Consider the following 25,217-nt stretch of genomic DNA (forward strand, 5'->3'; position numbering starts at 1 on the left):
GCTAGGATATTGAGGAAATAAAGTTAGTTGAGCACATTATCTGCCAAGCTTTCAGAATGAAATGGTTAGAAAATAGATTCCACGACGAACTGGTGGATATGGCAGGTTACTAGGTTTTATCACAGAAATAAGGCGTTTCTTTGTTTAATGACTAGAGTGTCGATTCTTAACACCTATCTGAATCCATTTACTTTCAGAAATCAGGTTGATTCCCTTGAGTTTCAAACCTAGTTCCAGTCCTTTCCTTTTTTCGCTTCTTTCTCTTTTTGCTCTTAATTATTTTCTATTCTTAATTCTTTATATTATCTGAAATGAAACACAATGGACCTCGGTGGTCTCCGAGTGAACCTAACACACCTAACCTAATAAGTCCATTTATTAAAAGTTTGACTAAGGGCGTGTTTTTGAGATAAAGATAATCTACATTCTTTGTTTAAACCTAGTTTAATATATAGAATGGTTTTGTGTTTTTTAGTAAACAGTAACGTTACTTATTATCTTAGTTTAACTGAGTGTTATTGGCCAATTAAACTTAAGTTATAATTGAGAAGACATAATTAACAAAAACAATAAAACAATGATTTCGGAAGAACAAAAACTTAATATTTTAAGTAAATTGCAATTTTCTGATTTGTTTTGTTTTATTTATTATTGTTTTAAATGTTTATTTAACATTTTTCCAAAATTTTTCATTTTACAAAAGTATTATTTGCAAAAAACAGCTGTTCATTGTTTATGTTTTTGAGTGAAAAGTTGTCAATACTAACAAAGTTAACTGAACTTAAATCCATAACTGAAAAACACAATCATCCGTTAAAGTCCGTCTAAATTTGTTCCGAGTTTAATATAACAGCAAGTTAAGCCTAGTTTAACTGAGTAGTAAGAAACCCGCCCTAAGGAAACAATACTGAAGTTCGATCCCATATTCAATACATATTAATATGATTGTCTGACGTTGAGTGATATAATTAAGCGTGACAAAAAGATCGCTTTAACTATGTCTGAACGTCTGCAATTAATATGGGCACTAAATATTCATGTTAAAATCAAGAAACAACAGATTTTTACTTTAAATACTCAATGCCCTCTATAACACTGAACCCAATTTTATTCTAAAACTATAAAATATATTAATTTAAAAAAACTGTTAAACGTTGAGTGATATAATTAGGCGTGGCAAAAAATCGCTTTAACTATGTCTGAACGTCTGCAATTAATATGGGCACTAAATATTCATGTTAAAATTTACAAACAAATATTAACTTTAAATACCCAATGCCCTTTATAAAACTGATTTTAATTCCATATTCCAAGATCCTAAAAATAATAAAAATATATAACAAAACTGTTGGACGTTGAGTGATATAATTAGGCGTAGCAAAAATCGCGTTAACTATGTCTGAACGTCCATTTAATCTAGCTTAAAAGAAATCCTATATATTGTCAACAATAAAAACAATACAAGAATAAATTTTAAGCATAAACTTTATAATATAATTTTAATAAAAAAGAAAACCATTTGTCCAAACATACCTGTTTAACTAAATTTTGCATTTCCAAATCGGCCTTACTAAGTTCAACATTAGTATCGGCCGCTGTTGTGGTTTCATCCAACGGAATGTTTTCATCAAATTCAGCTAAATCTGCAGCCACCTCTGCCTTAGCCGTTTTAGTGGCTTGAACATCCTGTTCATCTTCGGCAGCAGCTAAAGCGCTTTCAAATGCTTTTAGAGATTGTTTTTCCAAATCAACTTCAGGATTTTCTAATGCCGCCGTAGATGTAGTAGGTTTATCATATGCCTCCTGTTGAGCTGCAGTAGAAGTTGTTGCATTACTGTTGTTATCACCCATCTGTTGTTGTGTTTCCACATTAAAGAGATCCTTAATGGTGGAACTCTTAAAGAATGAAGTGGTAAAATTACCACCCTCAATGGCCATATCACTAAGCATACGCTTTTGATTGGCCTTCTTGAGTATATTGACTTCGATGGTCTTTTCGGAAACTAAACGATAGATGTGTACATCTCTGGTTTGTCCAATGCGATGACAGCGATCCTGCGCCTGAGCATCCATGGTGGGATTCCAGTCTGAATCGTAAAATATCACAGTATCAGCTCCAGTCAAATTAATACCTACACCTCCCGAACGTGTTGATAAAATAAAACAGAATATACGTTTGTCGGTATTGAAACGTTCCATAAGCAATTGTCTTTGCTCTACTTTAGTGGCACCATCTAAACGTAAATAGATATGACCATGATAGTTGAGGAAGGCTTCTAAAACATCCAACATTTTAGTCATTTGTGTAAAGATTAAAACACGATGATGACCCGACTTTAATTGTTTCAACAAACGATCCATGGTCTGTAATTTACCACAGTCATATTGTATGAGACGAGGATCGGGGAATTGTGTTGTCATGGCCGATATAATGGGATGCAACATGGTCAGTTTAGGTGACATTTCACGTTGTATAGTGCTCTCGACTTGCTGTTCTTTCAAATAACGTCTGGACGTTAAGTTATTAACATAGAAACGTATGCGGGGAGCACAGGCGGACGGTACATAAATGACAAAATTTTGAAATATTTGCTTAAGGTCTTCACAACGCTGTTCGTAGGATTTTAACATTTTATTTAAGGTCCAATTATCATGACGTCTTGCCATGGCTGTTGAACAATTTGTTAAACCTCTCGTTTGCCAACTGGAGTATTTCAAAAGATTACTGGCTTCTTTGCATTGTTCTATGGACTCTCGACAATCAGCACCATAAATGGGTGTAGCCTCGGTGCGTCTCTTATTGACATTGGCCATTAGTTTGAGACGTGCCAATCGTTGTTCTTTACGCTGTTGTAAGATATCGCTCATATTATAAATGGGATCCAATTCAGATGAAGTATCATCCTCTATATCATCCTTGGGTTCAGTCTTAACAGTTATTTCCTCATTGAGTCTAGACGAACTATTGGTTTTAACCTGTTGCGCCAAAGCCGCCACCAGACTTTTGTCATCTCTGGTTGATTCTGTTTTAACTGTTGTCTTCAAGGTCTCACCATTAATGGTGTCCTGTAACTTCAACTGTTTAGCTGGGGTTGGTCCCATTGTAACATCGGTCATAGAAACATCTCGAGATCTGGTGGTGATGCACGCCGGTGTTATTGGTCCAAGTTTGGGTGTACCCACTGGATTTATAACATTATTTATGCGTTTGCCTATACGACTATTAGTTGTTTCTCCTATGCCGGCTCCAACGGCTGGCATTGTGGCCAGTGCCGGATTAACTGGCACAAATTTATTGCCTTCCTTGCGCATAGCCGGACTGGCACCCACCTTAACCGTTTGTCTGGCATGTGTATTGATACTTTGTTGTACCTTTACATCTCTAACACGTATATGGAATTTATATTTTCCTGTTGGGCATCTTGGGGGCGGTTCGGGTATGGTATCGATTTCTTCGATTAATTTACGTGGCGCTGCCAGTAAACGTGATTTGTGGGACACATACGCAGTAAGTGTAAGTTCCAATTCAACAAGTAACAAATTAAGAGAGTGCAAATCAATTTGCTAGAGAGGATAAAGTGAAAAAAAAAAATTAACAAATATTAGTTTCAAAATTAGTTTCCTTTGTTCATAAATAAAATAAAACTTAAAATTTTGGTTACATTTCACTCACCGTAAATGGATCATATTCCATTAGATCACATATTAAACGTGACGTTTCATATGAAATACCCTCCATTTGAAAGGGTGACAATGTGGGACGAACTTCAAACATATTGGGATGATTACAAACTTTACGCAATTGCATAAGAACATTAATAACGCTTAATAAATTGCCCGTAGACAAGGTTTCTCTAGTTCTAAAAGGAGACAAAAAGCAAAATCATTAAATTAAGATGTAAACCTTAATTTAGTCATAACAAACTTACTTGGAGCGACTCATGAAATCATCATACAAATAACGCTGACGATTTGATAAACGGCACATGACCACATGTTCATACTTTTTGGGCATTTGTTTTTCAACTTCTTTCTTTAAACGTCTCAGCAAAAAGGGTCTAATTACCTTATGCAGCCTTTGTATTAACTGTTCATTATACTCCATATTACCCTCAATCATACCGGTCATTGGATTGGAAAACCATTCTTTAAATTCACGATGTGATGAGAAAACATAGGGCATAAGGAAATGCATTAAAGACCATAATTCCATTAAATCATTTTGCAAAGGAGTGCCGGTTAGCAGCAGACGTCTGTAATGGAAAAAAAGGAAACAGTTAATTTTAGTATTTATTTTCAATAGAAATTTTAAATTTTCTTTAAATGATTTTTGTTTTGATTTATGTTAAACAGCTTATTAAAAGTAAATTTATAAAAATAAAAATTTACTTCTTGCTAGTGTTTAGTTTTTTTTCTAAAGCTTAATTTAGCATTCATGTACGATTTCCTTGTTGAATGAAAAACAACAAAAAATGCTTTTTTGAATGCAAATTACAAATTTCTTTAATAAAATACTTAAAAGTTTTCTTTTATATTTATTTATTGTCTAAATTTTTTCTATACAAATTTAAAAGATTTAAAATTGGTATAAAAATAGCAAATTTAGACAATTTTAATTTAAGCACCTAAGCGTAGTACTTGAACTAATTTAGCAGACGTTAAGTACTGATTATGGTGCTAAAGTTTTGTATTAGTATTTGTTATTTTATTATAAATTGAAAAGTAGTTTATAGCATAAAATTCTCAAAATAAACTTTTTAAGAAATGAACAAAGTTTTTAAAAAGGAAATTATTGCAAAATTTATTTTAAGCGCCTAAGCGTAGTATCTTAACTAATTTAGCAGACGTTAAGTTACTGATTATGGCGCTAAAGTTAATGATAATCACACAATCTCTTGTAAATCTATTCCAATTAAACAAAAGTTATTATATCAACTTTGTTCACAGTAATCTTGATATCATGTACTAACATAGTATATTTGCAATAGTAGTAAATATGCAATTATTTAAAGAATTCATTTTAAACTGAAAATTTCTTCTATATTATCGCCTTAAAACTTAATTTAACTTTAAAAACCTCATCTGTTTTAGTTTTGCCTAAAAATCTCAGTTTACAAGCCTTGTAAATTTGCAATCTCAGTTATCTATAAGTAGTTTATTCTGTTAAATATTCTTACATATTTAAATTGTAGCATAAAATCTTTAATTAGTTATTAAAGCAATTATTAATTACTATAAATATTGAAATTATTGCAAGAATTATTTTAAGCGCCTAAGCGTAGTATCTTAACTAATTTAGCAGACGTTAAGTTACTGATTATGGCGCTAAAGTTAATGATAATCACACAATCTCTTGTAAATCTATTCTAATTAAACAAAAGTTATTATTTTAACTTTTTTCGAGAGACACATAGATAAACACGTACTAATATAGTATATTTGCAATAGTAGTAAATATGCAATTATTTATAGAATTCTTTTTAAACTGAAAATGTCTCCTATATTATCGCTCAAACCACCTTAAAACTTTATTTAACTTCAAAATCCTCATCTGTTTTAGTTTTGCCTAAAAATCTCAGTTTACAGGTCTTGTAAATTTGCAATCCCTGTTATCCATGAGGAGTTTATTCTGTTAAATATTCTTTACATATTTAAATTGTAGCATAAAATCTTTAATTAGTTATTAAAGCAATTATTAATGACTATATAAGTGATATTATTGCTAAAAATTATTTTAAGCGCCTAAGCGTAGTATCTTAACTAATTTAGCAGACGTTAAGTTACTGATTATGGCGCTAAAGTTAATGATAACCACACAATCACTTGTAAATCTATTCTAATCAAACAAAAGTTATTATATCAACTTTGTTCGCAGTAATCTTGATATCATGTACTAACATAGTATATTTGCAATAGTAGTAAATATGCAATTATATATAGAATTAATTTTAAACCGAAAATTTCTCCTATTTTATCACTCAAACCCCCTTAAAACTTAATTTAACTTCAAAAACCTCATCTGTATTAGTTTTGCCTAAAAATTTCAATTTACAAGCCTTGTAAATTTGCAATCTCAGTTATCTATAAGTAGTTTATTCTGTTAAATATTCTTTACATATTTAAGTTGTAGCATAAAATCTTTAATTAATTATTAAAGCAAGTATTAATGACTATAATATTGAAATTATTGCAAGAATTATTTTAAGCGCCTAAGCGTAGTATCTCAACTAATTTAGCAGACGTTAAGTTACTGATTATGGCGCTAAAGTTGATGATACTCAATCAAGCTATCTCATTAAAATCTATTCCAACTAAATAAAAGTTATTATTTTAACTTTTTTTGAGAGAAACATAGATAACACGTACTAACATAGTATATTTGCAATAGTAGTAAATATGCAATTATTTATAAAATTAATTTTAAACCGAAAATTTCTCCTATTTTATCACTCAAACCCCCTTAAAACTTAATTTAACTTCAAAAACCTCATCTGTTTTAGTTTTGCCTAAAAATCTCAGTTTACAAGCCTTGTAAATTTGCAATCTCAGTTATCTATAAGTAGTTTATTCTGTTAAATATTCTTACATATTTAAATTGTAGCATAAAATCTTTAATTAGTTATTAAAGCAATTATTAAATACTATAAATATTGAAATTATTGCAAGAATTATTTTAAGCGCCTAAGCGTAGTATCTTAACTAATTTAGCAGACGTTAAGTTACTGATTATGGCGCTAAAGTTAATGATAATCACACAATCTCTTGTAAATCTATTCTAATTAAACAAAAGTTATTATTTTAACTTTTTTCGAGAGACACATAGATAAACACGTACTAATATAGTATATTTGCAATAGTAGTAAATATGCAATTATTTATAGAATTCTTTTTAAACTGAAAATGTCTCCTATATTATCGCTCAAACCACCTTAAAACTTTATTTAACTTCAAAATCCTCATCTGTTTTAGTTTTGCCTAAAAATCTCAGTTTACAGGTCTTGTAAATTTGCAATCCCTGTTATCCATGAGGAGTTTATTCTGTTAAATATTCTTTACATATTTAAATTGTAGCATAAAATCTTTAATTAGTTATTAAAGCAATTATTAATGACTATATAAGTGATATTATTGCTAAAAATTATTTTAAGCGCCTAAGCGTAGTATCTTAACTAATTTAGCAGACGTTAAGTTACTGATTATGGCGCTAAAGTTAATGATAATCACACAATCTCTTGTAAATCTATTCTAATTAAACAAAAGTTATTATATCAACTTTGTTCACAGTAACCTTGATATCATGTACTAACGTAGTATATTTGCAATAGTAGTAAATATGCAATTATTTATAGAATTCATTTTAAACTGAAAATTTCTCCTATTTTATCACTCAAACCCCCTTAAAACTTAATTTAACTTCAAAAACATCATCTGTATTAGTTTTGCCTAAAAATTTCAATTTACAAGCCTTGTAAATTTGCAATCTCAGTTATCTATAAGTAGTGTATTCTGATATATATTCCTTTCACATTTAAATTGTAGCATAAAATCTTTAATTAGTTATTAAAGCAAGTATTAATGACTATAATATTGAAATTATTGCAAGAATTATTTTAAGCGCCTAAGCGTAGTATCTTAACTAATTTAGCAGACGTTAAGTTACTGATTATGGCGCTAAAGTTAATGATAGCCACACAATCTCTTGTAAATCTATTCTAATCAAAAAAAAGTTATTACATCAACTTTGTTCGCAGTAATCTTGATATCATGTACTAACATAGTATATTTGCAATAGTAGTAAATATGCAATTATTTATAGAATTAATTTTAAACCGAAAATTTCTCCTATTTTATCACTCAAACCCCCTTAAAACTTAATTTAACTTCAAAAACCTCATCTGTATTAGTTTTGCCTAAAAATTTCAATTTACAAGCCTTGTAAATTTGCAATCTCAGTTATCTATAAGTAGTGTATTCTGATATATATTCCTTTCACATTTAAATTGTAGCATAAAATCTTTAATTAGTTATTAAAGCAAGTATTAATGACTATAATATTGAAATTATTGCAAGAATTATTTTAAGCGCCTAAGCGTAGTATCTTAACTAATTTAGCAGACGTTAAGTTACTGATTATGGCGCTAAAGTTAATGATAACCACACAATCTCTTGTAAATCTATTCTAAATAAACAAAAGTTATTATATCAACTTTGTTCACAGTAAAATTGATATCATGTACTAATATAGTATATTTGCAATAGTAGTAAATATGCAATTATTTATAGAATTCATTTTAAACCGAAAATTTCTCCTATTTTATCACTCAAACCCCCTTAAAACTTAATTTAACCTCAAAAACCTCATCTGTATTAGTTTTGCCTAAAAATTTAAATTTACAAGCCTTGTAAATTTGCAATCTCAGTTATCTACAAGTAGTTTATTCTGTTAAATATTCTTACATATTTAAATTGTAGCATAAAATCTTTAATTAGTTATTAAAGCAATTATTAATGACTATAAATATTGAAATTATTGCAAGAATTATTTTAAGCGCCTAAGCGTAGTATCTTAACTAATTTAGCAGACGTTAAGTTACTGATTATGGCGCTAAAGTTAATGATAATCACACAATATCTTGTAAATCTATTCTAATTAAACAAAAGTTATTATATTAACTTTTTTCGAGGGACACATAGATAAACACGTACTAATATAGTATATTTGCAATAGTAGTAAATATGCAATTATTTATAGAATTCTTTTTAAACTGAAAATTTCTCCTATTTTATCACAAAACCACTTTAAAACTTAATTTAACTTCAAAAACCTCATTTGTTTTAGTTTTGCCTAAAAATCTCAGTTTACAAGTCTTGTAAATTTGCAATCTCAGTTATGTATAAGTAGTTTATTCTGTTAAATATTCTTTACATATATAAGTTGTAGCATAGAATCTTTAATTAGTTATTAAAGCAAGTGTTAATGACTATAATATTGAAATTATTGCAAGAATTATTTTAAGCGCCTAAGCGTAGTATCTGATTATGGCGCTAAAGTTAATAATACCAAATCTCATGTTCACGATTTTTAACTATTTTATCCTTCAAACTTTAAGTTCCAAAAAAATATATTCACAAACTTACCTTTCCGTTGAAAAATTCAATAGCAATTGCCAACGTTGTGATTTAAAATTCTTAATATTTTGAGCCTCATCCAATATAAGATATTTCCATTTTTTACGACGGAAACTTTGTTGATCTTGCACCACCAGTTTGTAGGAAGTTATACACACATGAAAGGCATTGGGTTTAGTCCAACCGACACGTTTAAGTTTACGTTCTTTTTGTGAACCATAATAGGTGAGTATTTTAAAACCAGGACACCATTTTTTAAATTCCATTTCCCAATTTAACATGACCGAGGAGGGTACCACTATTAAATGGGGACCCCAGTTACCTTTGACACAGGCTAAATGAGCTAAGAGAGCAATAGTTTGTATGGTTTTACCCAAACCCATTTCATCGGCCAAAATGCCATTAAGTTTGCGTTCATTCATGGTTACCAGCCAGTCGAGACCAATGTGTTGATATTCACGTAAAGAGTGTTTGAGTAGAAAGGGTACTGGTGTAACGACATTAGTGGAGGATAAGGTATTGCCTTTGGGCTGTAACGATTCAGCCAAAGCGGCAGCATCTTTGATCATATCATCTTTACTGCTATTGTTGGCATTAGATGAATCTTCTAGCAGACTTTTTAAGCCTGCATCCTGTTCATTTTCTTCCGTTTCCTCGGTATTTTCATCCTCTTCTTCTTCATCTTCACTGTCGGTTTCCACTTCTTCCTCATCGGACTCATCCTCTTCATCGGCCGTAGAATCATCATCGGAATCACGCATGGCTCGACTTATAACTTCATCCTCATCTTCGAAATCCACCACTTTTTTAATTTTTCTATTCGATGTACTGGCGGCTTTTGTGTCATTATCGACTTGTCCAGATTTATATTTAGCCATTAGTTCTTCAACGGTTAAATCATTGTCAGCCTCTAGTTCATCGATTTCTTTTTGATGATCTACATCCATTTCTTCTTCCTCTTGTTTACTAATAGTATTCTCATCATCTTCACTGGTTTCATTCGCTTCAAATTCACCATCATCACTGTCGGTATCTTTCTTGCTGGCTGAAGTAGCAGCTCCAGATGAGGTTGTTGTGGTATCCTCTTCCAGCACAATTTTATCACGATTTTCCAAATAGCCTTTGGGCAAATCTTTAAGGAAATCATCCAAATCCATTTGAGATTCTTTTTCTAAAGCTGCCACTTCTGCATCGACATCAGCATTGTCTTCTTCCTCGGCTTTGGCTATAGTCTCTTCGTCATCCTCAGAAGCAGAATCCGGACGAAATTCATCTAACAGAATAGATTTAATAAACAAATATTAAGTATTAGTTTAGGCGTTAGAAAATTTATTTAAATTTTATATTTTTCTTTAAGGTTTAACATCAGACAAATGCCTCGCAAAAGCGACCATCCTGTTAATTTCCATAAGCTTTCTCAAAAATAGAGCATAAGCTTTAGAATCAGTGACTGTTTAACATCATGTGTTAGATTGTGATACTTCTGTTTAAATGTTAATTTGAGATTAAACTTACCATCTGTATTATCTCTTTTTGGTGACGATATACGACTTGAATTTATGCTGGGATTTGTTGAAGCATCTTTTATGGTCTTATTCATACCCTCCGCCAATTGTTGTGAAAACTTTTCCGTTTGATCGACAATAAATGACAAATGTTGATCCAAGGCCTTTTTACGTTTCTCCTCGATTTTCGTGTGATGTTTATATTCCACCAGTTTTTCTACATTGCCCCAAAACATTTTCACCTCTTTGGCTATGAAAGCCGCCACACGCTTAAGATGCAACTCTTGGGCCTTTTCGGCTTTTTGAGCAGCATTGGCTTTATCTTGGAAATATTTCTGCACCATTTTGGCACATTTCTTGGCGGCAGCCTTTTTCCATTTACGCTCTTGCGCAAAATCTGCTGCCAACCAAACCATTTCTTCTAGCAAATAATCCCAATGGGCTTTTGGCCGTGGTGGCTCCATTTGTTTTGGTAAACGTTTTTCAGTCCATAATCCCTCTCGTTGTAATTCCATAATACGACGCATAACATCCACTTCCTGTTTAGCCTTAAAGGAAAACTCTTGATTACTATTTGGTGTAGTGGCCGCTGACGAGCCAGCAGCAGCAGCAGCCGCTGCAGTTGCCGCACTTGCCGAACCCGCAGGCACCAATAAACCACTGGGTGTCGGAGAATACAAGGGCGGAGGAGTATTTGAACTAGCGACCACGCCATTACCGTTGCGCCGTAATGTTGTAGAACCTTGCGCTATACTGCAGGGTATCAATGGTGTACCACCTAAGAAATAACAGAAAAATAGTTGAAAATTAGTATAATTGGAACCAAATTAAAAACTTATTAGTTTAAAAGAAAATAAGAATAATACAAGAGATTAAATTTATTCGTTTGATAGTTAAGATAAGCAGAAAAACACACTTAACATGCCTTAAAAGAAAGATTTTACTAAATATATTCAACATGCTTTGAATTATTCTTTTATAATAATAATAAAAAAATAAATAAAAAAATTACTTTTTAATTGATTTTCAAATGTAACGCAAAAGCGAACATTCTGTTTTAAGATTAAAACTTAAAATCCTTACAAAATTTTATTTTGTTGGCAATTAAATGTAAACAAAGTAATCGTTTCTACTTGTCTTTAATTAGAGTAAAAACTTTGCATCTGTTTTTAGTTTTGCTTTAGCAACCATTTGACGATTTTCAAGCCGGTATTATAAGGACAAGAAAGTGCTTTTTAGGTGCTACTTTTACTCAGTTTAAAACTTGACCCATTTCTTATTATAACTTAAAATTAAACTAACCTTTACTTTAAATTACTTAATTTTTCAAATGTAATCAGAGTAATCGTTTTAACTTGTAATTAAATTTAGAAAAAACTTTGCATCTGTTTATAGATTTGTTGTAGCAACCATTTGACGATTTTCAAGCCGGTATTATTAAGGACAAGAAAGTGCTTTTTAGGTGCAAAAACATACCTTTCACGAAAAAAACTCATCTTTGTTCTCTTAACAAGTAAACTCAATCAGACAAATGCCTCGCAAAAGCGAACATCCTGTTTTTAGTTTTGGCACATTAAGATTCTCACAAAAATAGCTTGAATCTAACCAAAGTCAGTGACAATTTAACATCATTTTGAGAAATCATTAAGGACCAAAAGTGAATTGAAATACTGTTAACTTTTCTGTTAAAACTTTAAAACTTATTAATAAAGCAATAAAGTAGAAGCTAGAAACGTTATGTTATTCTAGCAAGGTTACAAATTGTTTCACTTGTGGTAAATAATCAATGTGACACAGAGTGCCCTTGCCTCTAGAAATATCAGTAGAAAGTTATATAATATTAGCAATACATAAAAAAGTTATCAATTGTAATCAGAGTAACAGATTTTACTAGTATTAGATTTTAGTAAAACCTTTGCATCTGTTTATAGATTTGTTCTAGCAACCGTTTGACGATTTTCAAGCCGGGATTAAAAGGACAAGAAAGTGCTTTTTAGGTGCATAATAAAACCATTTACAAACTAAACTCATCTTTGATCTTTTAACAAGTAAACTCAATCAGACAAATGCCTCGCAAAAGCGAACATCCTGTTTTTAGTTTTGGCACATTAAGATTCTCACAAAAATAGCTTGAATCTAACCAAAGTCAGTGACAATTTAACATCATTTTGAGAAATCATTAAGGACCAAAAGGGAGTGAAAATAATGTCAACATTTCTGTTCAAAACTTTAAAACTTATTAATAAAGCAATAAAGTAGAAGCTAGAAACGGAATTTTATTCTAGCAAGGTTACAAATTGTTTCACTTGTGGTAAAAGATCAATGTGACACAGAGTGCCCTTGCTTAGTTTAGATTTTGTTTCAAAATTCTTACGAATAAAAAAGTGTAGCAAAATTATATCACTATTATGTCTGGCTATAGTTTAACATAATAGTGTAAAGCGTTATTTTGCTCTTTATCTGGCAAAAATACAAATTGTTTTATCACTGTCTAATAAAATGATAACACAGAGTGATTTTGCCATAAAATATGTACTCATATCAGCAATATAATTTTATTTAACAGAATTTTTCGAAATTTCAATTTTACTAAAATTAAAATAACTCAAAACTAACCAAAGTTATAAACAATTTCAACAGAGTAACAGATTTTACTTTATGAAAATCTAGTAAAAACTTTGCATCTGTTTATAGATTTGCTGTAGCAACCATTTGACGATTTTCAAGCCGGTATTATTAAGGACAAGAAAGTGCTTTTTAGGTGCAAAAACATACATTTCACAAACTAAACTCATCTTTGTTCTCTTAACAAGTAAACTCAATCAGACAAATGCCTCGCAAAAGCGAACATCCTGTTTTTAGTTTTGGCACATTAAGATTCTCACAAAAATAGCTTGAATCTAACCAAAGTCAGTGACAATTTATCATCATTTTGAGTAATCATTAAAGACCAAAAGTGACTTAAACTTATGTTTAAATTGTAATCAGAGTAATCGTTTTAACTTGTTTCAAATTTCAGCAAAAACTTTGCATCTGTTTATAAGATTTTTTCTAGCAACCATTTGACGATTTTCAAGCCGGTATTGTAAGGACAAAAGTAACAAATACATACTAACAAATCTCCTTCTTGATCCCTTTTTCAATCAGACAAATGCCTCGCTAAAGCGAACATCCTGTTTTTAGTTTTGGCACATTAAGATTTTCGCAAAAATAGCTTAAATCTAACCAAAGTCAGTGACAATTTAGCATCATATTGAAAATTTAATTCGAATCAGTAATAGGAGTTGAAATACTGTTTACATTTTTATATAAACGTTAAAGCTTATCTATTAAGCAATAAAGTAGAAGCAAGAAATGTAATTTTTATCTAGCAAGGTTACAAATTGTTTCACTTGTGGTAAAAAATCAATGTGACACAGAGTGCCCTTGCTTAATTTAAAAATCAAGAGCTTTGGTATAACTTATAAACAATAATGAGTAAAATGATAAATATCTATTAGTCTAGTCTATAGGTTTTAGTTTCTAAAAATTATATACAAATTAAGCTAACTTAATTTATAATTATAAAGATCGAATTATAATCAGAGTAATCGTTTTTACTTGTATTAAATTTCAGTAAAAACTTTGCATCTGTTTATAGATTTGTTATAGCAACCATTTGACGATTTTCAAGCCGGAGTTATAAGGTCAAGAAAGTGCTTTTTAGGTGCATAATGGATGTATATTAAATAAATATTAAAATAACTATTAAGTTATATATTAGAATGGGCCAAAATGAAATCTTTAATGAGCTAGAAAATGTATTCTGATGATTTGTACGTTTGACTGCTTTGTTTTATTCTGGTACTGTTTTTGTGTAAGGAAAATTACAAAGAATCTTTAATAAAACTTAAATAAATATTTACAATTTTAAAGTGTAAATCGGTACAAAGAAAATATCATTGTCATCATGGATAAAACAAAATTCACACAAAAAAGTGGTTAATACAGAGGACAACAAAAAATTTAAATAGAAAACGGGCATGTCACGCACCATTAACTGTCTATATCTATAGCCTAGTCTATAGCCTAGTCTATAGTCTAGTCTATAGTCTAGTCTATAGCCTAGTCTATAGCCTAGTCTATAGTCTAGTCTATAGTCTAGTCTATAGTCTAGTCCATAGTCTAGTCTATAGTCTAGTCCATAGTCTAGTCTATAGTCTAGTCTATAGTCTAGTCCATAGTCTAGTCTATAGTCTAGTCTATAGTCTAGTCCATAGTCTAGTCTATAGTCTAGTCTATAGTCTAGTCTATAGTCTAGTCTAGTCTATAGTCTAGTCTAGTCTAGTCTAGTCTAGTCTATAGTCTAGTCTATAGTCTAGTCTAGTCTATAGTCTAGTCTATAGTCTATAGTCTAGTCTATAGTCTAGTCTATAGTCTAGTCTATAGTCTAGTCTATAGTCTAGTCTATAGTCTAGTCTATAGTCTAGTCTATAGTCTAATCTATAGTCTAGTCTATAGTCTAGTCTATAGTCTAGTCTATAGTCTAGTCTATAGTCTAGTCTATAGTCTAGTCTATAGTCTAGTCTAGTCTATAGTCTAGTCTATAGTCTAGTCTATAGTCTAGTCTATAGTCTAGTCTATAGTCTAGTCTATAGTCTAGTCTATAGTCTAGTCTATAGTCTAGTCTATAGTCTAGTCTATAGTCTAGTCTATAGTCTAGTCTATAGTCTAGTCTATAGTCTAGTCTATAGTCTAGTCTATAGTCTAGTCTATAGTCTAGTCTATAGTCTAGTCTATAGTCTAGTCTATAGTCTAGTCTATAGTCTAGTCTATAGTCTAGTCTATAGTCTAGTCTATAGTCTAGTCTATAGTCTAGTCTATAGTCTAGTCTTTAGTCTAGTCTATAGTCTAGTCTATAGTCTAGTCTATAGTCTAGTCTATAGTCTAGTCTATAGTCTAGTCTATAGTCTAGTCTATAGTCTAGTCTGTAGTCTAGTCTGTAGTCTAGTCTATAGTCTAGTCTATAGTCTAGTCTATAGTCTAGTCTATAGTCTAGTCTATAGTCTAGTCTATAGTCTAGTCTATAGTCTAGTCTATAGTCTAGTCTATAGTCTAGTCTATAGTCTAGTCTATAGTCTAGTCTATAGTCTAGTGTATAGTCTATTCTATAGTCTAGTCTATAGTCTAGTCTATAGTCTAGTCTATAGTCTAGTCTATAGTATTCTAGTCTATAGCCTAGTCTAGTCTATAGCCTAGTCTAGTCTATAGCCCATCTAGTCTATAGCCTAGTCTAGTCTATAGTCTAGTCTATAGTCCTATTCTAGTCTATAGTCTAGTCTATAGCCTAGTCTAGTCTATAGCCTAGTCTAGTCTATAGCCTAGTCTAGTCTATAGCCTAGTCTAGTCTATAGCCTAGTCTAGCCTATAGCCTAGTCTAGTCTAGTCTATAGCCTAGTCTAGTCTAGTCTAGTCTATAGCCTAGTCTAGTCTAGTCTATAGCCTAGTCTAGTCTATAGCCTAGTCTAGTCTATAGCCTAGTCTAGTCTATAGCCTAGTCTAGTCTATAGTCTAGTCTATTGTCTAGTCTATAGACTAGTCTATAGTCTAGTCTATTGTGTGGTCTATAGTCTAGTCTATTGTCTAGTCTATAGTTTAGTCTATTGTCTAGTCTATAGTCTAGTCTATAGTCTAGTCTATAGTCCAGTCTATTGTCTAGTCTATAGTCTAGTTTATGATCTAGTCTATAATCTGGTCCACTCCTGATAAGAGACTATTGAATGTAGTCCTTCGAAATAACAAAAAACAAATGCCGTATATAAAAAAAATTTCGAAAATTTTCAAAGATTTAAATATTTTGTATGTAAGAGCATCAATATCGAAAATTTTATAAAATTAAAAGCTTTATTTTACAAATTATGAAGAAATGTTTCTGCAAGATATTAAACTTTTTTTAAATAAAGAACTTTAACATAAATTTAGTTTATATTTATTTAACTACAATTAAAATAATAAACAACTACTTTAAACAAAATGACAACTATTAACTAACAAAATAAACATCAAAAATTAAAAGAAAATTAAATAAGAAAATATACACATTTAGCCAAATTAACTACTAATTAAAAAGCCAATTCTTTTTAGGTGAAAAAAAGTTGGCCAAAACTGATAAGTAGAAAAATCAAAAAAAAAAAGCCACTTCTTAAAAAATGGGGGATGCTTTACTTTAAATTAAATAATATAAAAACAAGAAAGAAAATTATGAAAATATAATTAAAAATGTGACACGAGCTAATGAAAGTATAATAAGAAAGTTTAGTTGTAATGAAACTAAAATTATAAATCGATTACAAAACAAGAGTAAAGAAAATTTTTTTGTTTGCAAAAATGTTAGGAAAAAACGATAAGCACCTGGCACCAAAGGTACAGTAGTATTTCCTACAGCAGGTGGGGCGGGTATTTGACCAAATACCATCCCGTGACGACCACCTAAAGGTCTACCCGGAATGTGACCTAAATTTTTGTAGTGATGTAGTTTTTTTTTTAGATAAATAATGAATTATGATTATAAAAAAGTTAAAAACATGTTTAAAAGGAGTAAAATAAATACAAAAGAAACAAAAATAACAAAAGGAAAAACTAATAATAAAAATATATAAAATACGAAAAGTGTTTTTTTAAAGGCCTTTTTTCTGGTAAATCAAATGAAAAATTTTGTATAATTCTTGTATAATTTTTTTTGGGGTGTTGTTCAAACAAAACATGTGTGAGATTATAAGTAGTAAGTAATGTGCTTTATTCTTTATTCAAGATGATCAAGGTGAATAGTGAGATGAGAGTTAAAAGCATTTTTTGTATAAAATATAAAAAATAAACTAAAAATAATAAAAATTAAGAAAATTTTGTTGAAACAAATTTAAACCAAAAAAAAAAAAAATTGAAAAACTAATAATAATTTCCTTTAAAAACTTGTAAATATAAAAGAAAGTAAGAAAACATACCTTGTTGTGTTAATTGTTGTACGGCTGCTGGTAGTTTTGTTGACACTGCCACTGGTGTAGCACCAACAGCAGGTATTTTTATTTCCGCTCCTTGAGGAGGCAATGGATTACCACTGGCATCTGTGGCCGTTAATGTCTGTTGTTGTATATTGGGCGTAGATGCGTTTGAAGAGGCAGATGTTGTGGAGGAGGAGGAGCTGGAAGTTGAGTATACAGTTGACGATGTTGCGTTGCTTGGATGTTGTTTGTTGGTTGTACTGCTTGGCAGACGTCCATAATTTGAGACCAATGAAGTATTTGCTGTTAAGGAGGAGGAGGATGAAGAGATGGTTGTTGCAGATGTTGATGTTACTGCTGCTAATGATGATGAGCTTTGTATTAAGGATGTTGTTGGATGAGATTGCGTATTCTGAAATGATAAAAATTATAAAACGTTAATTAAAATTTGATGGTAGAGAGGTAATGAGTTAAAGCAGGACAAGAAACCTCCTCAAAGTGAACGCTTGAACGCATTTTAAATGCAAAATAATCAAATACGATCAGCTAAACACATCTTTGACCTTTTAACAAGTTACTCAATCAGACAAATGCCTCGCAAAAGCGAACATCCTGTTTTTAGTTTTGGCACATTAAGATTCTCACAAAAATAGCTTGAATCTAACCAAAGTCAGTGACAATTTAACATCATTTTGAGAAATCATTAAGGACCAAAAAGGAGTTAAAATAATGTCAACATTTCTGTTAAAACTTTAAAACTTATTAATAAAGCAATAAAGTAGAAGCTAGAAACGTTATGTTATTCTAGCAAGGTTACAAATTGTTTCACTTGTGGTAAAAAATCAATGTGACACAGAGTGCCCTTGCCTCTAGAAATATCTGCAGAGTCATATACTATTAGCAATACATGAAAAGATGTAAATTGTAATCAGAGTAATCGTTTAAACTTGTAGTAAATTTCAGGAAAAACTTTGCATCTGTTTATAGATTTGTTGTAGCAACCATTTGACGATTTTCAAGCCGGGATTTAAAGGACAAGAAAGTGCTTTTTAGGTGCAAAATAAAAGGACAAATTAAGAACTGAACTCACTATTGATCTTTAAAACTTCTCAATCAGACAAATGCCTCGCAAAAGCGAACATCCTGTTTTTAGTTTTGGCACATTAAGATTCTCACAAAAATAGCTTGAATCTAACCAAAGTCAGTGACAATTTAGCATCATTTTGAGAAATCATTAAGGACCAAAAGGGAGTTAAAATAATATCAACATTTCTATTAAAACTTCAAAACTTATTAATAAAGCAATAAAGTAGAAGCTAACAACGTTATTTTATTCTAGCAAGGTTACAAATTGTTTCACTTGTGGTAAAAGATCAATGTGACACAGAGTGCCCTTGCCTGTAGAAATGTCAGTGAAGTCATATACTATTAGCAATACATAAAAAAGTATCAATTGTAATCAGAGTAATCGTTTAAACTTGTATTAAATTTCAGGAAAAACTTTGCATCTGTTTAGATTTGTTCTAGCAACCATTTGACGATTTTCAAGCCGGGATTAAAAGGACAAGAAAGTGCTTTTTTAGGTGCATAATAAAACCATTTACAAACTAAACTCATCTTTGATCTTTTAACAAGTAAACTCAATCAGACAAATGCCTCGCAAAAGCGAACATCCTGTTTTTAGTTTTGGCACATTAAGATTCTCACAAAAATAGCTTGAATCTAACCAAAGTCAGTGACAGTTTAGCATCATTTTGAGAAATTATTAAAGACCAAAATGGAGTTAAAATAATGTCAACATTTCTCTTAAAACTTTAAAACTTATTAATAAAGCAATAAAGTAGAAGCTAGAAACGGAATTTTATTCTAGCAAGGTTACAAATTGTTTCACTTGTACAAAATCAATGTGACACAGAGTGCCCTTGCCTTTAGAAATATTATTTGAGAATCATAAAATTGCATATTAGCACATATATAATAAGAAGATATAAATTGTAATCAGAGTAACAGATTTTACTTGTATAAAAAATCTAGTAAAACCTTTGCATCTGTTTATAGATTTGTTATAGCAACCATTTGACGATTTTCAAGCCGGTATTAGAAGGACAAGAAAGTGCTTTTTAGGTGCAATATAAAACTACCATTTACGAAATAAACTAATTTTTGATATTTAAACTATACTTTCCACATATTGGCACATTAAAATTCTCGCAAAAATAGCTTGAATCTAATCAAAATAACAAACATTTGACTTACCGTTTGTTGTGTTGTGTTGGTTGTATGATTAGCATTATTGCCGCTGCTAATATTACTAACACCACCACCACCACCAGACACACCAATAATTGTAGCTATATTATCAGCAACTGGTATTGATTGTTGTGACTGTAAGTGTTGCTGGTGTTGTGGTAGTAAAGAAACTGCCGTTGCACCAACATTAATAGCTGTTGCTGCTGCAGCTGCTGTTGATGGTGTTGATGTTGGCGTTCCTGTTGTAGCGGTCGTTGCTGTTGTTGTTGTTGTTGCTGCTGTTCTTTCATCGTTAACCAATTGTTCCAAACGATAGGCATTGCTAAAGGTGATGAACTGTGGGGTAGGTGCTTTTTTACGCCACGTAGGATAGTCCATCATATTGCCACCGGTTTGCAAATAAAACAATTCGGCGACATTTTCAGTATGTCTATAAAAAGAAATAATTAAATAAGTATATCGCAAATATTAAAGTTAATAATAAAAAAACTCACTTTTCCTTTAATCTACGTAAACGTAAATATTTCTGTTCTAATATACGTTTCTTTAAGTTTTGTATATCATGCGTTGTTGCTGTTGGTACTACTGCTGCTCCTGCTACCGTTGCTGTTACTAAAGATGCTGTTAATGAAGACGATGCTAATGATGAACTGTTGCTTATTAAAGAAGTGGACGTTGAGGTTAGCGTTGATGTTGCTGTTGGCAATAAAGAACCTACTAAAGATGTATTACTACTACAACTACTAACACCGCTAATGCCGGCTGCTGATAAAATTGTATGATTTTCTTGCAGTTGTTGCAAATGAGCTTCGTCTAATTTTTTACGTTTGCTGAGAGGTGAATTTATTGTGTTATCAGTATTGATAGCTGCTAATGAGCCAGGGAATGAACTTAATTGTTGCGGGTGTTCTTGTTGTGGTTGCGTCGTAGTCGCTGAGTTTTGATTTGTAGCAGTAGCAGCTGTTAGATCCGTTGTTGTTCGTATTGGCGTTTGAGGCATATGACCCTTAGACGGTGACGTTATTTGTATTCCTGTTTTAGCCGTCTTTATAATTGCTGATGGCGATGAGGTTAACGATGATGATGATGCTGATGATGATATGGAGCTGGTATTTAATGGTAATGTATCGGAAATTTGTAAGTGCTGTTGAGCGAAAGCTTGTTGAAAACTTCTTGGTATTGGACTGGTTACTTGTGGCTGTTGTTGTTGTGGCTGCTGTTGTAATGGTGCAGAAGCAACAACAGGTGTTGTAGTCAACGTCGTCCCGGAGCTTTGATTAGCTATATTTGACGTGGTTTTTATAGAGTTTGTTACAATATTTGTTGTTGTTGTTGTTGTTGATGATATGCGGTCTGGCACAGCAGGAGGGGCCGGGTTAGACCCTTGATGCCCCCCTCCTGCTGACTCACCTTCATTCATGTTTGATGCATCTAAAAAAAGATAAAAAACAAATAGAATTATTAATCTTTAAATAAGAAATCTTATATATATAAAGATAAACATGTAATACTTTATATCTTGTAGCAAAATGATATCACTATTATGTCGGTCTGTAGTTTAACTTAATAGTGTAAAGCGTTATTTTGCTCTTTATCTGGCAAAAATTACAAATTGTTTTATCACTGTCTAATAAAATGATAACACAAAGTGAATTTGCCATAAAATATGTACTCATATCAGCAATAAAAATAATTTAATTTAGAAAGAATTGCAAAACGTTGGAAAGCGACAAAACTGAGAAATAAAAGAAACGAATAAATAGTTATTAGGTTAAAATAGTTTATAAATTGTAAGCAGAGTAACAGATTTTACTAGTATTAGATTCTAATACAACCTTTGCATCTGTTTATAGATTTTTTGTAGCAACCATTTGACGATTTTCAAGCCGAGATAAAAAGGACAAGAAAGTGCTTTTTTAGGTGCAAAACAAAAGGATAAATTAAGAACTGAACTCACTATTGATCTTTAAAACTTCTCAATCAGACAAATGCCTCGCAAAAGCGAACATCCTGTTTTTAGTTTTGGCACATTAAGATTCTCACAAAAATAGCTTGAATCTAACCAAAGTCAGTGACAATTTAGCATCATTTTGAGAAACTATTAAGGACCAAAAGTGAGATGAAATACTGTAAACATATCTGTTAAAACTTTAAAACTTATTAATAAAGCAATAAAGTAGAAGCTAGAAATGTTATGTTAATCTAGCAAGGTTACAAATTGTTTCACTTGTGGTAAAAAATCAATGTGACACAGAGTGCCCTTGCTTCCAGCAATATCAGTAGAAAGTCATAAAATATTAGAAATATATAAATAGGTATCAATTGTAATCAGAGTAACAGATTATACTAGTATTAGAGTCTAGTATAACCTTTGCATCTGTTTATATATTTGCTTTAGCAACCGTTTGACGATTTTCCAGCCGGGATTTAAAGGACAAGAAAGTGCTTTTTAGGTGCAAAATAATCATATCATTTATGGATAAAACTCATTTCGATATATTAACAATTTTCTCAATCAGACAAATGCCTCGCAAAAGCGAACATCCTGTTTTTAGTTTTGGCACATTAAGATTCTCACAAAAATAGCTTGAATCTAACCAAAGTCAGTGACAATTTAGCATCATTTTGAGAAATCATTAAGGACCAAAAATGACTTAAAATTATGTCAACGTTTCTGTTAAAACTTTAAAACTTATTAATTAAGCAATAAAGTAGAAGCTAGAAATGTTATGTTATTCTAGCAAGGTTACAAATTGTTTCACTTGTGGTAAAAATATCAATGTGACACAGAGTGCCCTTGCCTCCAGAAATATCAGTAGAAAGTCACATAATATTAACATTACATAAAAAGTTATCAATTGTAATCAGAGTAATCGTTTAAACTTGTATTAAATTTCAGGAAAAACTTTGCATCTGTTTATAGATTTGTTGTAGCAACCATTTGACGATTTTCAAGCCGGGATTTAAAGGACAAGAAAGTGCTTTTTAGGTGCAAAAACATACCATTCAGGAAAAAACTCATCTTTGATCTTTTAACAAATAAACTCAATCAGACAAATGCCTCGCAAAAGCGAACATCCTGTTTTTAGTTTTGACACATTAAGATTCTCACAAAAATAGCTTGAATCTAAAGGGAGTTGTAAAACTGTTTACATTTCTCTTTAAACATTAAAACTTATTAATTAAGCAATAAAGTAGAAGCTAGAAAAGTCTAAAATCTTATAAATCTATAATAAAATTAAGACAATGATTATAAGCTTAAGTATAAGTTGATCATTTAACAAATTTCTCAATCAGACAAATGCCTCGCAAAAGCGAACATCCTGTTTTTAGTTTTGGCACATTAAGATTCTCACAAAAATAGCTTGAACCCAACCAAAGTCAGTGACAATTTAGCATCATTTTAAGAATTTATTAAGACCAAGAAAGAGTTAAAATATTGTTTACATTCTGCAAAAAAAACATTAAAGCTTGTTTATACAGCTTTATGGTAGAAGCTTAGAATGTAATTTTTATCTAGCAAGGTTACAAATTGTTCCACTTGTGGTAAAAAAATCAATGTGACACAGAGTGCCCTTGCTTAATATAAATTACTATATAATCTTAATAATTGTTAATGACTTATAAATAAACTAATTATCTTAATATATAAAACTTAAATTCTGTAATCAGAGTAATCGTTTTTACTTGTATTAATTTTGTAGTAAAAACTTTGCATCTGTTTATAAGATTTTCTCTAGCAACCATTTGACGATTTTCAAGCCGGTATTAAAAGGCAAAGAAAGTGCTTTTTAGGTGCATATGATTATGATTTGCAATAAATATAATCTGGTTGACTTAAGTCTACAGTAAAAGTAATTGAGTATGTATTCCCTAATTTCATAACAGGTAGAGAGGAAATGCTTTAAAAAATACGCATATGCTTTATAAATGTCAAAATTAACAACTAAAATTTCTAATTTCCAATGTACTGTATCTTTAAAGATCTTCTGCTTTAATCCCAACATTTCATTGTATTTTTTGGTTTGTCCCACATTTAACAACAACAATCAAGGGATATTGTAATTATATTTTGAAATTGTTGTCTTGTGTATAATTAAGTTGTTAAATCAACCATCTTTTCTTAGAAGGATCTTAAGTATACAATGTACTCCTGCGAAAAAGTTACCTGCGATCATCTAAATTCTAAATCAGGAATTGGTTATATTTTAGAACACTTTTTACGGAAAATCTCAATGTTCGGTTTTTGTATATTATTTTTTTTTAATTTCAAAATATTGATTAAAATATGACAATTAATTATCTGTCATTTAAATTTTTGTTGAAATTTCGTCTTATTCAAAATAATTCAAATAAAATGTTTCCAAAACAGTTGTCTTTGCCAAAAACAATACCCTCAAAATCTTCAAATCCATTTTTTATATTTCTACATGAATTTCGTCAAACTTTAAAAGAAAATTCCTCGGGTACCTCCCAAAAAGTAACACAAGTTGCTCAAATGGCGGGAGAGAAATGGAGACAAATGTCTAATAATGATAAATTGCTATATTTAGTATGGGCTCGTAAAAATCAACAGCAAAAACTGTATAAAACTAAAGAATATCAGAATAATGCTAAGAAGTACATAAGGAATCTGAAGAAGCCAAAGAAAAGAATCAGAAAACAACTTAAATCTTTTGTAGATCTTTCAAATTACATCAATTAAATGCTAAGGGTTCTTGTAGATCATCTTGATGATGATTTCAATAAAGATCAATAGATTAACATTCGGTCATTGTTTTTGAAAAGGTGTTTTGTGCTATCGAGGTAAAGAAAATGCAAATAACCTAATTAAACTATAATCAAGAAGATTTCTATTGAATTTTATCTTCCCAGTCCCAGTCCCGAACTGACCACTTAACCTACCACTTGTGGTGGCCCCTAGCCACCTGACTACCCAGGTGACCAACCATTTTAACATGGGCTTGTCCTACGAGTCAATGTCAATCGTCACTCTACACCCTACAAAGATACAGTAAAGAGACGATTGCCTCCGCTCTCACTTACAAAGGGGACACTAAAGTGACGACTGTCTTCATTCTCGTTTACAAAGAGTTTATTTGTGACTAAAGACCAAAAACATACGAATTGGAGGTGGTAAGATACTAATGGAACTAAAATTTAAAAATTTCAAGTGTCTACTCTCTAGAATACTATGGGACAATAATGTGACGATTGACCCGAAAAATATAAATTTGAGTCAACCAGATGGTGGCACATTAGTAGAAAGTAACAATTATTTCTCCAAAAGATGGGTAAAATAACTACTTTCGGAAGTACAAACAAAAAAAAAACAACTTTTAAGAGTATAATCTCT

At 31.0% G+C, this 25,217-nt stretch overlaps 2 protein-coding genes, 12 non-coding genes and 10 pseudogenes across 15 annotated transcripts in view; 1 reads left to right on the plus strand and 23 right to left on the minus strand.

The window, feature by feature from the left end:
• The window catches only part of LOC119606617 (helicase domino), a 42,342-nt gene that overhangs the window by 15,504 nt on the left and 1,621 nt on the right, over positions 1–25,217 (minus strand). The window contains exons 2-10 of one of the 2 annotated variants that reach the window (XM_037960185.1): positions 20,356–21,292; positions 19,868–20,291; positions 17,615–18,023; positions 17,025–17,126; positions 10,645–11,412; positions 9,139–10,402; positions 3,930–4,253; positions 3,674–3,860; positions 1,534–3,564 (exon numbers count right to left, since the gene is read on the minus strand). In XM_037960185.1, coding sequence (XP_037816113.1) covers positions 1,534–3,564; positions 3,674–3,860; positions 3,930–4,253; positions 9,139–10,402; positions 10,645–11,412; positions 17,025–17,126; positions 17,615–18,023; positions 19,868–20,291; positions 20,356–21,281 — 6,435 coding nt within the window. In that variant the 5' untranslated portion in view covers positions 21,282–21,292. The remainder of the gene's footprint in view (positions 1–1,533; positions 3,565–3,673; positions 3,861–3,929; positions 4,254–9,138; positions 10,403–10,644; positions 11,413–17,024; positions 17,127–17,614; positions 18,024–19,867; positions 20,292–20,355; positions 21,293–25,217) is intronic. The other variant, XM_037960186.1, reaches the window with a different exon arrangement.
• LOC119606626 lies at positions 10,488–10,599 on the minus strand. The gene has a single exon (XR_005231653.1). It is a non-coding gene; the product is annotated as a small nucleolar RNA Me28S-Am2589 (small nucleolar RNA).
• Positions 12,151–12,272, minus strand: LOC119606646 (annotated as a pseudogene).
• LOC119606637 lies at positions 12,302–12,443 on the minus strand. Its single transcript, XR_005231657.1, has one exon. It is a non-coding gene; the product is annotated as a small nucleolar RNA psi18S-841/snoR66 (small nucleolar RNA).
• LOC119606647 lies at positions 12,686–12,807 on the minus strand (annotated as a pseudogene).
• LOC119606640 lies at positions 12,837–12,979 on the minus strand. Its single transcript, XR_005231659.1, has one exon. It is a non-coding gene; the product is annotated as a small nucleolar RNA psi18S-841/snoR66 (small nucleolar RNA).
• Positions 13,016–13,157, minus strand: LOC119606645. Its single transcript, XR_005231664.1, has one exon. It is a non-coding gene; the product is annotated as a small nucleolar RNA psi18S-841/snoR66 (small nucleolar RNA).
• On the minus strand, positions 13,450–13,571 carry LOC119606638 (annotated as a pseudogene).
• LOC119606631 lies at positions 13,771–13,892 on the minus strand (annotated as a pseudogene).
• On the minus strand, positions 13,944–14,065 carry LOC119606643. Its single transcript, XR_005231662.1, has one exon. It is a non-coding gene; the product is annotated as a small nucleolar RNA psi18S-841/snoR66 (small nucleolar RNA).
• LOC119606649 lies at positions 18,187–18,308 on the minus strand (annotated as a pseudogene).
• Positions 18,338–18,479, minus strand: LOC119606635. The gene has a single exon (XR_005231655.1). It is a non-coding gene; the product is annotated as a small nucleolar RNA psi18S-841/snoR66 (small nucleolar RNA).
• Positions 18,718–18,839, minus strand: LOC119606629 (annotated as a pseudogene).
• Positions 18,869–19,010, minus strand: LOC119606636. The gene has a single exon (XR_005231656.1). It is a non-coding gene; the product is annotated as a small nucleolar RNA psi18S-841/snoR66 (small nucleolar RNA).
• LOC119606627 lies at positions 19,249–19,370 on the minus strand (annotated as a pseudogene).
• LOC119606642 lies at positions 19,400–19,538 on the minus strand. Its single transcript, XR_005231661.1, has one exon. It is a non-coding gene; the product is annotated as a small nucleolar RNA psi18S-841/snoR66 (small nucleolar RNA).
• On the minus strand, positions 21,835–21,956 carry LOC119606630 (annotated as a pseudogene).
• LOC119606641 lies at positions 21,986–22,127 on the minus strand. The gene has a single exon (XR_005231660.1). It is a non-coding gene; the product is annotated as a small nucleolar RNA psi18S-841/snoR66 (small nucleolar RNA).
• On the minus strand, positions 22,370–22,491 carry LOC119606628 (annotated as a pseudogene).
• LOC119606639 lies at positions 22,521–22,663 on the minus strand. The gene has a single exon (XR_005231658.1). It is a non-coding gene; the product is annotated as a small nucleolar RNA psi18S-841/snoR66 (small nucleolar RNA).
• Positions 22,904–23,015, minus strand: LOC119606634. The gene has a single exon (XR_005231654.1). It is a non-coding gene; the product is annotated as a small nucleolar RNA Me28S-Am2589 (small nucleolar RNA).
• On the minus strand, positions 23,148–23,269 carry LOC119606633 (annotated as a pseudogene).
• Positions 23,295–23,442, minus strand: LOC119606644. The gene has a single exon (XR_005231663.1). It is a non-coding gene; the product is annotated as a small nucleolar RNA psi18S-841/snoR66 (small nucleolar RNA).
• LOC119606620 (high mobility group B protein 2-like) lies at positions 24,199–24,602 on the plus strand. The gene has a single exon (XM_037960189.1). It carries the CDS (start codon positions 24,219–24,221, stop codon positions 24,564–24,566), a length of 348 nt encoding a protein of 115 aa, XP_037816117.1. The 5' UTR covers positions 24,199–24,218; the 3' UTR covers positions 24,567–24,602.

This window comes from Lucilia sericata, unplaced genomic scaffold (genome assembly GCF_015586225.1).
Source record: "Lucilia sericata isolate MDLA Ls3-8-SP2 unplaced genomic scaffold, ASM1558622v1 Contig000608F_arrow, whole genome shotgun sequence".
NCBI lineage: Eukaryota > Metazoa > Arthropoda > Insecta > Diptera > Calliphoridae > Lucilia > Lucilia sericata.